This window comes from Leptidea sinapis, chromosome 10, assembly GCF_905404315.1.
Source record: "Leptidea sinapis chromosome 10, ilLepSina1.1, whole genome shotgun sequence".
In the NCBI taxonomy this organism is placed as follows: domain Eukaryota; kingdom Metazoa; phylum Arthropoda; class Insecta; order Lepidoptera; family Pieridae; genus Leptidea; species Leptidea sinapis.
The window spans coordinates 8,467,107-8,481,692 of record NC_066274.1 but is presented as its reverse complement, the minus strand read 5'-3'; the positions used below and the strand labels follow the sequence as shown (position 1 = coordinate 8,481,692).

The window sequence follows — 14,586 nt, the reverse complement described above, 5'->3', positions numbered from 1 at the left end:
CAAAGAACGTAGCGTTTAAATTCTCTTTGATTTAACCCAAAGAGTATAATAATATTGATTCAATCAAAAAAATCAAATCAAAATTCAACCGATAACAATTAGGGATGAAACGATACGAGTAAATGCAAGTACATACTCGATACTTTTCACCGATACCAAGTAGTTTTAGAATCGATTCTTAGAAAATAAGTATCGAGTAGGTATCGGTCAAAAATACTCATATCAGTATGCCACGTGTAGGATTTCGCTTTGAAGCCACTTAATAAATTTTTTTCGTTGTAAGATTGATAAAAAAATATATCTTAAATTGATGTTTTTGAACACTTCCTAATCTGAGTTTTGAGTAGTTGGCAAGCTTGTTTGTCTATGCCCCCGAAAATAAAGGTAGGTAGGTAGTTGCCACCACATTGATAACTGTCTGTCATTGTGATTATTTACGTTTGTTCCGCATCCCGCCTAGGTACGTTATTACTAACCTTTAACAATAATCAGTTTTTGTTTTATGTTTAAACCATTTTAATTTCTTGTCTTGAGTGGTTGAAAATCAACAACTTCGTCAAAAATCGACGAAGTGTCAATTTAGTTGGCTAATCCAGTCTGCGCTTTAAAAGCCAACCAATTAGAGGAATGGGAGGGAGGATTTAAAGCCCGTATTACATGAACAAGCATGCATATATTGAACGTAGTAGGTACCTCGGTACCTTGCGAAAGGCTGTTTTCTAAAAGCTCACGAAAGTTAGCCCCCCAGATTTTTATTTTTTATTTTTTTACTTATTACATCGTTAGTTCGCCATTTGTTCTTGATTGTTCTCTATAAACATTTGTTTGTTCTCGATTTATTTGTTTATAAAAAAAATATTAAAAATGTGCCCTTAAGTTAGCCCCCCCTATCCCATTTATTATATTTTTTTAACAATACGGGTCAATAAACCTCTGTTTATGATTGTTCATGTATAACAAACGTTTGTTCCCATTTGACATTGTTTATTTTTTAATTAATTAATGATTTTTAATTACTTGAATATTTGTATTCTAAATACTTGCACTGCGCATGCGTCAACTTTACGTTTAGACTTTTAGCACGGTCTTTTTGAAAATTATAATGACAAGCACAGTCATTAAATTGAAGTTACAGGATATATTTTTACAAGTATATCGTTATAAACAATTGTGATTTATAAGCTAAAAATAACTATTATGAATTTTAACTAATACAAATCTTGTTTATAAAATTCTTGGATAAATTATTATCAGTCAACAATATTTTGAGTGTATTTTTCAATTTTCTTAGCGGGAAATTACAAGAAACATTGATTTTCTTGTTAAATAAATTGATTTTTATGAATTCAAATTCGATTAAATTTTTTGTTCGATTCAACATAAAAGTTTCCAAGAGGTTAACTTTGAAACATGGACCACCAATAATGATTGATTATAAGAATTATGCGTCGTTAATTATTAATTAGTCGATTAACGTATGACATTGTAGTTAACGATCGAAACATCGTTATTATTTAAAAAAAATCTGAATCGTTTCCAATCAATATCTCCCACTGAAAAAAAGTAATAAATAATGATTAATTTTATAATTCAACTATCTTGTCGTAGATGTTAATTATCGTTGTTCAAAGAATTGTGGAACTATTATTATGATTTTTAAACAATTAAACATAAGTAAAGGTATATACTGATTTACTAGTGAATAAAGTTGTTTCCACACTTCTAATACAATTTGATTGATATTTTTTTTATAGTAAAGATAATATTTGATTGAAAATTAAAATTTTTTTGTTTTACTTACAGTAAATTAAAACTTACCTAAAAGTTATAATTAAAAAATTGTAGATCCACGTGTTCCCAAGGAAACAAAAACTATACTTTTTATTTTTTTCACATACTCCAAATTCAGTTAAACCACTGAAGTGTTTCATCAATAAAAATCATTATATAATATGTATAGTTAATAATAAATAATATATTTATTTAAATTTACAGTCAAACACAATCTCACAAAAATTTGACAAGTAATTTAACCGCCTTGAACGCAAAGGCGACGCATGCGCAATGCAAGTATTTGCAAATTTGTATTAAGGTAATACAAATTTGCAAAAACAAAAAAAAACAATTAAATGTTAGAACAAACATAATTTATTATAGAACAAACGTCAATGTGTATTTACAAACTAATATTGAGAGAAAAATATTAATAACTTTGATTGCGGGGGCTAACTAAAGGGTATGTTTTTAATTAATTGTTTTTAAATAAAAAACAAAAGAATAAACAATTATTTATAGCGAACAATTAAGAACAAACTACGAACTAACGATATGCGATATTGATAATTCAAAAATAGAGAAAAAATTTTTTTTGGGGGGGCTAAGTTTGATGAGCCATTTCTAAAGCTGACGCAACAGTCAATGCTACCAGAAATCGTCTAACAGGCAAACATTTGGAAAAATTAATATTTTTGGGAAGCATCACAAAAACAGACTTTATTCTTTATTATTATGTACTCTTCAATAAAGAATACCAATGCTTGTTACGGTTTTTACTCAAAATTTTCCAAAAAAGATTCGATACGAGTAAGTATCGATACTTTTTAATTGAATCCGAGTAAGTATCGAAACTTGTCGACCGATACTGTATCGAGTAAAAGTATCGATACCTCGATGGTATCGTATCATCCCTAATAACAATAAGGCTTATCAAAGACGACAAACTATCCGTGACGAACTTTTTAGTCTGTGATAATAAAAACTATAGATTTTATGTACAAATACTTAATTGATATCATCATTGTGGCTTTATATAATTGATTATAAAATATAAAATTACTACTTTATTACTTTTACTAAGTACATGAACTCACGAATGAATCGTATTTTAGGCATAAATCATGGTGTACGGTAAAAAATCATATCTGGTGAATTATTCTGTATTTTTTTATTCAAATACGATGAAATTAGCAAATTAGATTTAAGTATCTCTTTTTCGCTTGCGATAATTGAATTTACTATCCTTCTTTGACGTGTAGTCAGTAATCGTCATGAAGTGTGCTATTGCAATGTTAAATTATTAATGTGTGCGTTAGTGTACTCGTATCATTCAAATTCCGATTGCAGCAGAAGTTTTATCTATTGTTCCACAGTTGTTCTAAGTTTTCCATTTACTTCAGGTATTTAAAACAATTATTATTAAATCCACTTGAATCTAGAATTTACCAGAGAAGCTATTAGTTCGAGCGTGTCATTGGTGAATCAACAGTTTCTAAAGATACCTTTAGGCAAAATACGTATTGCCTAAATATCGTTTAAATTATTTTAAAATAACAATTAAATTCTATTAGCAAAAAAAAATATATATATTCGGTTGTAGTGCACCCGTACCTACCCGACTAATTAGCATTGTGCGCGTTGAAGTACACTACTACTACTACTCTTTCAGTGGATTCGTTCTCTGCAAGCACGTCAGTAGCTAGGTACTATTGCTTAAAATATGACTGATGCCATTATCTGTTACTATGCCGATGCCGACTTTACCCGAAAGAGCATGACAGTTCAGTCACATTAAATACCAGCCTAGTGAAACTCTAAAAAAAGCGTTTCGCGATTCTATGAAACGTGCAGTCATTGATAGATGACAGATATAATCTTGTAAAAGAACGGAAATGGCCAAAATCCACTATGTTGTAAGCAACTGTTCGTTTTCAAACTAAGCCGAATAATACTTCGTCGCCAATCGCCATACTGTAATTACTATTATTTCAAACTTATATCAAATGACTCCACGTGTGTAGTATTTACTATTTACATTCTCTTTGTTAAATACTAACAAAAATGCTCTGTGAGCCTAAAGAAACTTTCATTCTTAAAAGTTAGAAGCATCTGGTTGAGGTTAAAATAAAAACAATGACAACCATATTATATTTGATTTAATAAATCATTGTATTTTAATGTCTCATTCATAATTAATTTGGCAGTTTATGATATGCTAAGGGAATTCTTGGCTGTCAACAGTGTATACAACTCCAACTTGTTGTCTCACTGAGTCTTCTAGCTTCGCAATGGTGATGCTGTCCTTGTGTGGCATTCTTGGCGATTCAATAAGTCCTGATCACAAAAAATATTTTTAGTTATTAAAATAGTATTTTAATAAAATGTCCATAAATAAAAAATATTATTGATGCTATCTAACTCTGTCATTCTTTATTTACTCATAGACAAAATATAAAAAAAATGTTTAAAATTGCCACAGTCCAGCGCAAAATTAAATCTTCAGTATTTGTATTCTTTAAGTATTTTTTATTCATATAATTTAGAGACTCATACAACCTTATAAATAAAATTGGCATAAAGTTATAACTAAGCATAAACCAAGAATATGTAAAATGTTTACAAATAGACATTTTGCTTACAAATGGTTTGTTGGGACGTATTACGTTTCCCGCGTTTATTTGCAAGGCATCTTGTCATTCGGAAAACTTCAGAATTATCATTGTGTTGACAGTGATGTCAACGATATTGTAAACATTTTGCTTTTTCTTTCTTTATTATCAGTTATAACTTTATACCAAGTTTATTTGTAAGGCCGTCAGAGTATTTGGTAGGTATTCGTACAACGCGTGCCCGTTAACCATGATCAAGCGTATTTTGTCTCTAAAAATAATTACGTGGTTATCGAATACATATTCTGACACTTTCTGGAATACCTGATAATAGATAGATAGATAAAGAATAAACTTATTGACCTTGTTTAATACATCTCACGACTTCCAAAGCCTCATAGACCAGACCAGCACTATTGTCAAAATTGTAGTGGATGTTTGAGGTGTGCAGTGGGAATTTTTCCACCTTTCCGTCAACGTGAATCAAAGTATCGGGGAAGTGGAACGGATCCTCTACCTGAAAAAATAAATGTACATAATATTTAAATATTAAGTATTAAATATCTATGTAAGAGCTTGAATGTAACAACGATTATAATATCTTCTATCGAAAGCTTCAGGTTTGTGTGCTAAATATTTTAGTAATCGGCTCTTCGCCTATAACTGTTGGGTGTATGAGGCGAAGGCAGTCCTATCATAACTCTGTGCAACTGAGTAAAGAAGGAACATCCGCTATGTAAGGCCACCTGTGATAGGATACTTAAAAAATACATTTTCTTAAAGAATTACCACATACACCTGAAGAAGAGGTAGTTAGAAGAGTGATGTGGAACCAAATAAGGGAATATAAAAGGAGAAAGGGATATGGAAGGAGGAAATCGGGCCGTACCAGTATGCTAACTCAAGAAATCCCACTCTAACGTATCACTGCTATTCTATAATATCTTTCCTAGTTTCTTGCCTAATATCAGATTAATAGTGGTTTGTGATTAATTCTCTAAATTTCGAGCCATACACAGCCAACTTAGTGACATATATATAGAGCGAGATATTCACCACGATGTAACAGACAGTTAAAGCGACACTAATTAAGGCGCTGTATAATAATTTTACAAAATGTAGCCCATTTTGTAAAATTGCTCTCATCTCCGGTCTGGTTCTCCGAAATATCAGTTTGGAATATTTAATTTAGTAAACGACTCGATTCTTTTGCAATACACATCGCGTCGCTTCAGTATCTTCTATAAAATCAATCATGGAGAATGTTTCGAAGAGCCGTTTGGGCTGAATCCCTCTGCTAATACCAGTTTTACACCACAGTCCACATAGCATTCTAACCATTTGAATATAACCTTCAATACGATTCTATAGGATATTTTTTCACATAGGTACAACTAAACTGTAAAAAGAACTTCTTTGGCTCGGTGATTCCGAGTCGAAACCAGGGTATCATCGGGAATCCCATAATAAAGGCCGTTTTTCCTGCTATTACCTATATGAAATTCAGCATTGCTTATTGTTTTAAGTTTTGGATCCCATTACTTGCAAGGAAGTAAAAAATTGTGGGACTCCCTATTATATCCTTACTGTTAGATATCAAAATCGCAACTTCAAAATCTTTTTTTGCAATGCAGGAAACGATAAAATTGTACTAAAATCATCAGATCACTTCGTAGAGGACAATAAGTCCTATTATTTAGCAAAATGATGATGATATAATACTCAAACAATTATTTCAAGTAGGTACCTACATACTTAAATAATTATATATGAGATGTTGATAAGATCTACGCACCCATTTCCTACTTAGATGACAATAATAATTATTACATGACGTTGCAATTATTGTAGGCATTAATGGTAGATTAATGCCTACGAGTAATAATAATATTATGTAATTAAATGTTATTCAGATAATCACGAAATCCACGTAAATTGTTTACAGTATTAGTGTTATCGCTCGCTTAATATTTTTAATGATTTTATCTATGTTGAACAACATGACCAAAGTTATATCTTCCGATATCAATTATTTTAATAACCTAATGGAACCTTAGATAAGACAGTTATAATAAAATCTTACCGTTGCGCGACCAGCAGTCCCATAAACAGTAGCCTTGTTCCATAGTTGAGCTTTAGCGTGGATGTTAAGAACTGCTCTTCTGTCTCCAGAATATTCGAGAATCACATTGTCTACTTCGTCGACACCGTCACTGTTCAATTTGCCGATGGCTGTACATTTAAGGGGCTCGTCTTTGAAGATGTATTGAGCGAATTGCAACGCGTATACACCCAAGTCAAGGATTGCGCTGCCTCCCAGCTCCTTTTTGCTGAAAAGATAACGATTATTTTTCATACTCGGACTAATCTTTCGGACTCTATATGGTATATACTACATCTTCTCGGAAAGTGCCGGGATGAAAGTGCGTCATTTATTAAACGTAGGTACAAATATGCGGGCGGAAAAGTTATATAAATAGTATATTACAATAAAGCATACATAGGGCAGTAAAGATGTGTCAGAACACATGTTGGCCAAGGCAAAGCCGAGGACCAAGACGTACCATGAGGGGCGGAAAGCGGCAACGTCGTTTAGCGCAGCGGGAAGGAAATACAACTCTCTGCTTTCAATGAAATTAAGTGAGCAACGTACTATTTTTCTTCTGGTCTAAAGGGCTCGTACACAAGCATGCTTAATGTCTACTATCAATACGAAAAATATCTGTTTCACGCATACCTGCTAGGCTGCTAGAGATATTACGAGTATAAAATGTACTGAATATTTTATGCCATAATAATGGTTGTAAAATTATCAATAAAAAATTTTTAACGCCGCATCCGACTATCTTATCTATCCAAAAAAGATTTATTTGTTACCATAGGAGGTCAAACCATACTGTAGGTCATCTCGCCGTAAGATTAGCGCATGCTATCTAGCAACAAATGAGGAATTTAAGCCATTGCTATTAATTTTACTTAAATTACAAAAGTAATTCGATGATTTCGTTGTGTTTTGACGATATATCCTAAAGAATTTCTGTGTAGATGAATACCAGACAATGATTTATGGCATGATTAGAATCTACGTACAAAAGCGTAATTATAGTATAGTACGGCGAATTTTCTGGAAGACTCACCTGAGTCTGGCAATTTCAGAGACTGGAACACCGAAGTTAACTTCGACGAATTGCAGTTCACCCAATTTTCCAGCTTGAATTTCTTTTTCTAGTGCAATATATGATGGAGCAAAGCGGGACCAAATTGCTTCCATCAAAAACAGATTTTTCTTCCTAGCGAGGTTGACCAAACTAACAACTTGCTTGGAATTGAGGCAGAAGGGCTTTTCGCAGAGAACGTGTTTGCCATTTTCGAGGAATAACTTGGCGAGTTCGTAGTGGTAAGGTATTAAAGACCCAACATATGCAACATCTGAAAATTACATTTGGTTATCAATTTTTTTTTCATATTTCGACATTTCTATGTAGACATCTTTTAAGTAATGTATTATGTTTTTTTGTATGATATTATCTTTGTTTTACTTTATGATTCAGGGAAAAAATATACTAAAACTAGCTGAACCTGCCACAAAGTTTGCATGGCGTTTACATGCCGGCATAAGTACGCACGGCAGTCTGGCATCAACATTCAACTGTTAGAAAATTATCGCACAGGAGGCAATTTGCTTATGGATTTTATAAGAATAGACCATAAAAAGAATACTGGGTGCATTCCATTTTAGGTGAAAGACTTCCTTCTAGCCTGTATATCATTTTATCCCTGAGGCTATATGATTTTTATTTGAATAGCCCTTAGAATTACGAATAGAAGAATAGAAATTCGAAAAGACACATTTTTTTCAATTTCGATAAGAATAGAATGGTATGAACTTGGTAAATTTCATAACTTTTTAATAATTATAAAAGTCACAGAAGTAATTAGAAATAAACTGTTTACAAAATGAATGTAATAAAACGATAACAGACTGCGCATCCTAAAATTATCTAATCCCTTAATAACATTCATCAATAGCAGCAAAAATAAGTTTAAAATGATGTTTAAATCATCGAATTTCATGAAGAATTATCGAAGTAATCGAGATCCGGGAAAAAACACCATTGCGAATTCATAATATTCTTATATAAATATAAGGTAACCGAACGACGGAATATCGACGGGTTCAAACTTCCTCGTCAAAGTCTTTTAGGGCCACTGTCACGAACACAGGTAATTGCATAAGAGGTAACATTATCGTCAGTCGAATTCAATCAATTATCAAGAACGGAAACGTAATAGATAACGCGCCGTAGATTAGGATTTTGTGAATGATTGTAGTTTTAGATATTCTTTATACACTGTGAAGACAAACGAGTATTCCGTTAATCTGATAATCCTCAAGTCGTCCACAAGCAGACCTCCTCATGACCGATAAACAATAATGTTTTTCGGTCTGAAGGGCACCGTAGTTAGTGAAATTACTGGGTAAATGAGACTTAACATCTTATGTCTCAAGGTGACGAGCGCAATTAGAGTGCCGCTCAGAATTTTCGGGTTTTTCAAGAATCCTGAGCGACACTCTATTGTAGTGGGCAAACGTATCAATTACCATCATCTGAACGTCCTGCTCGTCTCGTCTCTTAAAAAAAGCCCTTCTGCGTAGCTGAATGCAGATAGAGAATTCCGTTAGGGCTATGTTGCTTAAAGCCCGAAGGTGAATTGAAATTTAATAATGGTAAACAAGTTGCTCTTATAAAGGCACATCATATCATACCAATGTCCTTGCTCTCAGCCATTTCCTTGTAGGAACCAAAAACTTTGGGTATATTGTGCAGTTTAGCAAATTCGGTGGCCTTGCTCTTGTCACGAGCAGCCACTGCCGCGATAACCGCATCTCCCTTGTCACCAGGATACGAATTGAAGGCATTTACGAAGTCATGGCAAATCTTTGCCGCAGTTACAATACCCCAGCGAATTGGCATCTACAATAAAGAAACATGATTATTAATAGGTGTTTAGAATTATACGCGTGTAATCAGTAGGTAAGTAATAAGGAAGGATGATTTGTTATCATTTAGATGATATGATATTATGTATCGACGTCCTAATCGAGCGTTTGATTTATTATTAAAATTATTTAATAGTGCCTGTTGCCCGCGACTTCTTTCGCGTAGATAAAGCGTTCTTAAATATTATAAGCAAGTTTGGAATTGAGGATTAGCTCATGTACTATTCCAGTTCCGGTTCCCGTTTTCTCTCCCGTTCCCAACAAATTATCTGAATCTTATTTCGAGGAAGATTACTATAGCTCATCGACGTGAATGTAATTTTTTCACAAATCCCGCGGGAACTATTGATTTTCTGGGATAAACGGTAGCCTATATCCTTTCCCAATCTCTAGTCCAACGCTGTACTAAATTTCATCAAAATTGGTGCAGTAGCGTAAAAGCGTAACAAACAAACTTGCTTTCACATATATAATATTAGTAGGGATAGTTTTATTTTGTAAGATTATGTATATTATAATAATTAGCAACAATATGTTCTGATTTAACTGTTCCGATGGAGAAACACTGTGATGTCGGTCAGATGAATAAATATAGTAGAAAAAAAAAGAAAATGTAGAGAGTGGGGAAATTGCATAAAAGGGAACTCCTCACGACATCAATAGAGCTCGTTAAGAGTAAGCCAATCTGTTAATTTAAACCATATAAGTTTTTAAGCATTGATATGGGCACTGTAACATGTTGGTTAGCTAATTACGTAATAACTTAAGACAGAAGAACCCTTAATTAGGTACTGAATAAATTGACCGAGTTGGTATTACATGGATCTTATCTTTTTACAGTAGAAGAACTGAGTTGCGAGACTTGATTTTTTCACAAGTAATTTTTTGATGGTATCTCATTTCTTTTTGTAGACAACTCCACTTTTTTTCCTATCCGATACCTTCTACTTCTTGCATACCAACAACGGATTTTCTTAAAGCAACTCTCTGTCTCAAGAGATTTTCTTATTTTTGTAACTACTTCTTGAGATTCGGCAACAGTGTTTCTCAAAGCTCTCCTGTCTCTATGGTTTATCTCGGAGACTTTAATGTTACAATTTATTATTTTTGACAAGTCTGGACAGTAAATACTTTTTAATCTAATATATGCTTATATTGACGATTCCTTAGATTCCAAAGTTGACATTAATTAGATGTAAGCCGTCCAAACTTGTAACTCTCGAAAGTGCCATGTAAGTTTGCCACATAAACACCAACTTGGTACGCTTCCACGTAATGATAGTTTTAATTTTATGTAGTTGTAGTATTGTAAATATAGTTATAAGATTTGTTTTGTTTGAATAGTAAATATAACACCAACTACATAATTAATTAACTTTGTAATCCTTTATAAAAATATATGAGATTAAGAAATGCATCTTTTTTTTATGGAATAGGAGGACAAACGAGCGTACGGGTCACCTGGTGTTAAGTGGTCGCCGCCCACATTCTCTTGCAACACCAGAGGAATCACAAGAGCGTTGCCGATCTTTAAGAAAGGTGTACGCGCTTTTTTTGAAGGTACCCATGTCGTTTCGTCCCGGAAACAACGTACAAGGGAACTCATTCCACAGCTTTGTAGTACGTGGAAGAAAGCTCCTTGAAAACCGCACTGTGGAGGACCGCCACACATCCAGATGGTGGGCTGATATCCTAACTTGTCGTGCGAAGGTGTAATCCGGTGGCAGGAATCAGGTTAAAAACTCTTCGGAACACTCCCCGTGATAAATGCGGTAGAAGACACAAAATGAAGCGATCCAAGTGATCCAGCCGTTCACACAGCAAAGTTATTTAAGTTTTTCCTTAGTTTAAACACTAAAAACTAATTATTGTATCCTAAAATGAATGAAATTTGATATATACCGTGTTCATACAACGATGTAATAGGAGCTAAATAATGGCCTGAACTGCTTTGAGAAAAGGATGGTACAGCCATGCCTCTTAATTTAAACCGACTTGGCTTCTACCAAGTAATCATCTCTAATGTAACAATTTTCACCAAGAACTAGTACGAGACGAGGTCGGAGGGCTCAAGGCACCCGAGTAGTGGAATCGCACAGTTTCCCGCGTGATACATAATATTTAGCTTTTTGTATAAAATCTAGTCGCCTACACGGAAAACAAAAATAAACTATAACTGCAATATAAATTTAAATTGACGACATGAATTGCACGCCGAAATCTAATTAAGTATTAAGCTGTGTATTTCTCGTCACCTCGTATCCTCTTAGGGTATTAGGGTTTTAAAATAGGTATTACTTATTAAATTATTTAACTGGCGGATTTTATTTAAAGATAAAGAAATATACGCCGATAGTTGAGGTTTTTTGATTGGTGGTTAAAATGTTATCTAGTTTTTCACTTTGTAGTAAATAACTAAATAACATTTAAATATAAAACTCCACGGAGTAGAGATGCATACTATGTTTTAGCAATACCTATTCGTCGTGGGACACAAAGGTCTTTGGAGTTTTGATGCATCGTGATTCGTGATGCGTGAACGTGTGCGAGTTTGTGAACTCGGCAAAGATTTAGGAAAAAAAACGTGAGGTTAAGTTTTAATTCCATTATTTCTATCAATCTTTCATTCAAACTAGATCAGGTAAAAGAGCCTGCAGATTATAAAATTTTAACATTGAAAATTTTTAATAGGTTCCTACGTAGGTTAATGTATTTAACACTTACTTACTCATAAATTAGTTAAATGATTTCTTTTTGATAAAACTTCATGAAACATAACAAATTTAAGGGAAATCGCAGGTGGGTTACACAATACAGTTCATATTTTATCAATAAGTAGGTACATTAGCTTTAATAAAATTGTAACAATGTTAAAACTGTACATGGAATATTTTTTTAATAACTGTGTGTTCTTCAGACAATACCGAAGCCAAAACAGTTGTTTATATAATTTTGGCTGTTTATCTATTTGTTTGTATGTATGTCCGGGCAAAACGCAAAAACTAGAGAATAGATTCAATTCTAATTTTGCATGAACATTGACAAGAAGTTGGGACAACATTATAGGCTATTTATTATTTCGCTAGATGGAGACATAGTATTTTTGCTGCTTGTAGCGTTCACGCGACTATTACCGCGGGCAGCAGCTAGTTGGACATAGAACAACTATTTGCAACTTTAGGTGTCCGAAACATTTAGGTAGGTTAGTTATACGTGTAACAAAATAAATCCGGGACAGTCAACCATAATGCTCTAAATCATTTTGTCTTAATTTTGGTAGCATTTATTAATATTGGAGTCCAAAAATTCTTCGGTGTTGGCGAGCCCACCGCAACATTCTGTAGCGCAGGAGGCAGGAACGGTAGGCACATGAGTACTTTAATTAAACGGTTATTCATATATTCATATCCACCGGGAGACTCCAATTTATTTCTGTGTTAAATGGTTTCTCGGCCATTTCTGGACCGATTTAAAAAAAAATAAGCTCATAGTAAGCTTTCAACATTTTCTAGGTTATTGTCGAGACAGAATTTTGAATTTCAACTTGATTCAATTATTATAATTAAAAACAAACATGATTTACAAACTATTCTAAATTAGCACGCGCCATTTATATATATTTAAAAATTGAGCCGATTGATCAAATCTTGTTTGATTCATTTTGTCTTATTTTTGCACACAGTTTACCTTGCTTCGCTCAAATATACGCCGCAGCGAAGCGGTACGACAAGCGACTCATGTGCTATAGACGGGTTATAAAACAACAATAAATTCAGAGGTGTGTCATTGAAGTTTTTTAAATTAATTTAATGTAACTGTTTTTTGTCAATGGTCAACAGGTTGAAAAAACTGTTAAATCGTCAACGGGTTTTGAAAAATCGGTTAATGCATTTATTAATAATTTAGGTTTTTATTAGGTTCATACTTCATATTGTATTAACAACATTGCTAAATTTAATTTAAACGTAGTACCTATTTCGTCAATATAATATCAAGTCAACGTTTTCGTTCGCAAATTCGTCAACTGTTTTCAATTAAGCTGAGTGAGGCACTCAATTTCTTCATTAATTGCGAGTTACGGGCGAAGACGTTGATTGAATTTATTAGCTTATTTTGTTCAACAGGTTTTTTCGTTGAAGAAAAACAGTTAATTCGTTAACGAATACAAAACTGTTAATAATAACAGTTTAATGATTTAACGACCACTTCTAAAATAATACACGTGTCTATAAAACAACAGAATAATATGAGAGACCATTACAGTTTATCGTCCGTCCTTATGGGTTAACTATTTCATTTCAATTTAGATTTATCGTATAAAATATCTATTAAATTATATTATAGTAAAATAATAATAAATTATAGCACAGTAAAAACTGAACATTGAATACCTAATAATTGCTGTGTTTACTACAAACAAACCGAATCCAAAATAAAGTATTTAGGTACTTGAATTATTGACTGTGTTTCTATTTGTCTTTATGTAGGAATGTCCAGACAAATTCTAAGTAGGTAGGTACTTCAGCTAAGCACTGTTATAATAATTAATGTTATTGTTGCAAAAGAAGTTAAGAAGTTTATATTATACAGCATAAGAGTGTTATATGAAATGTGAAATTGGTCTTAAGTAAAATAATGAAGGAAGAAGAAGAGAATAAGTAAAATGAAGTTGATTTATATTAAACAACATAAGAAAACGTTTAGTATTTAAATGTAAACTTTTATTATGAGTCATATATAGTTATTATAACTACTAATGTTCTTCTACGGGCTGGCCGAAAACACATAGGTTGGGTACCTATGTGTTTTACCTCAGCGCATGAACGACGATACTTAATTAATTAGTTATCTCGATTACAAATTTAAACTCGTAGAAACGAGTGTTCAAACAGAGTGCTATGGGTGAGATTTTTTGCCTATTCGATCGGCGTCAAAAGAGCGCCATCTAGTAACAGTAGATCAAAACATCATAGTATAGCGCTTCTCGACGCCATACAAATCGTAGTTAATTTTCACGCGATCAATAGTTATAGCTTTAAATCGATAATATAATACACAGCACTCAAATGTAATGAAAATTTAGATCGCTTGACTAGTGTTTATGTAGCAATGTGAAGAATATTTTATTTAATTACCTTGGCGTATTATGGAGCAACACAAGAACACGAGTCACGTCCGAGAACTGCCGTTGATCTGAAA

General features: G+C 33.0%; 1 protein-coding gene across 1 annotated transcript; it reads right to left on the bottom strand.

Moving 5' to 3' along the window:
* Positions 1–3,915: 3,915 nt before the first annotated feature.
* Positions 3,916–14,586, bottom strand: LOC126966606 (trans-1,2-dihydrobenzene-1,2-diol dehydrogenase-like). Its single transcript, XM_050810767.1, has 6 exons — positions 14,523–14,586; positions 9,154–9,361; positions 7,523–7,814; positions 6,469–6,715; positions 4,749–4,902; positions 3,916–4,110 (listed from the first exon to the last, which is right to left on the bottom strand). The coding sequence occupies exons 2-6, from the start codon at positions 9,359–9,361 to the stop codon at positions 3,992–3,994; spliced, it is 1,020 nt and encodes a 339-aa protein (XP_050666724.1). The 5' UTR covers positions 14,523–14,586; the 3' UTR covers positions 3,916–3,991.

Bases quoted from the DNA above. Each gene is read 5' to 3' on its own strand.
- LOC126966606 (XM_050810767.1), bottom strand. From the start codon at position 9,361: ATGCCAATTCGCTGGGGTATTGTAACTGCGGCAAAGATTTGCCATGAC. The intron at 6,716-7,522 runs GTGAGTCTTCCA...TTATCTTTTCAG, and splicing joins TCTGAAATTGCCAGACTCAG to CAAAAAGGAGCTGGGAGGCA. The intron at 4,903-6,468 runs GTAAGATTTTAT...TTATTTTTTCAG, and splicing joins GGACTGCTGGTCGCGCAACG to GTAGAGGATCCGTTCCACTT.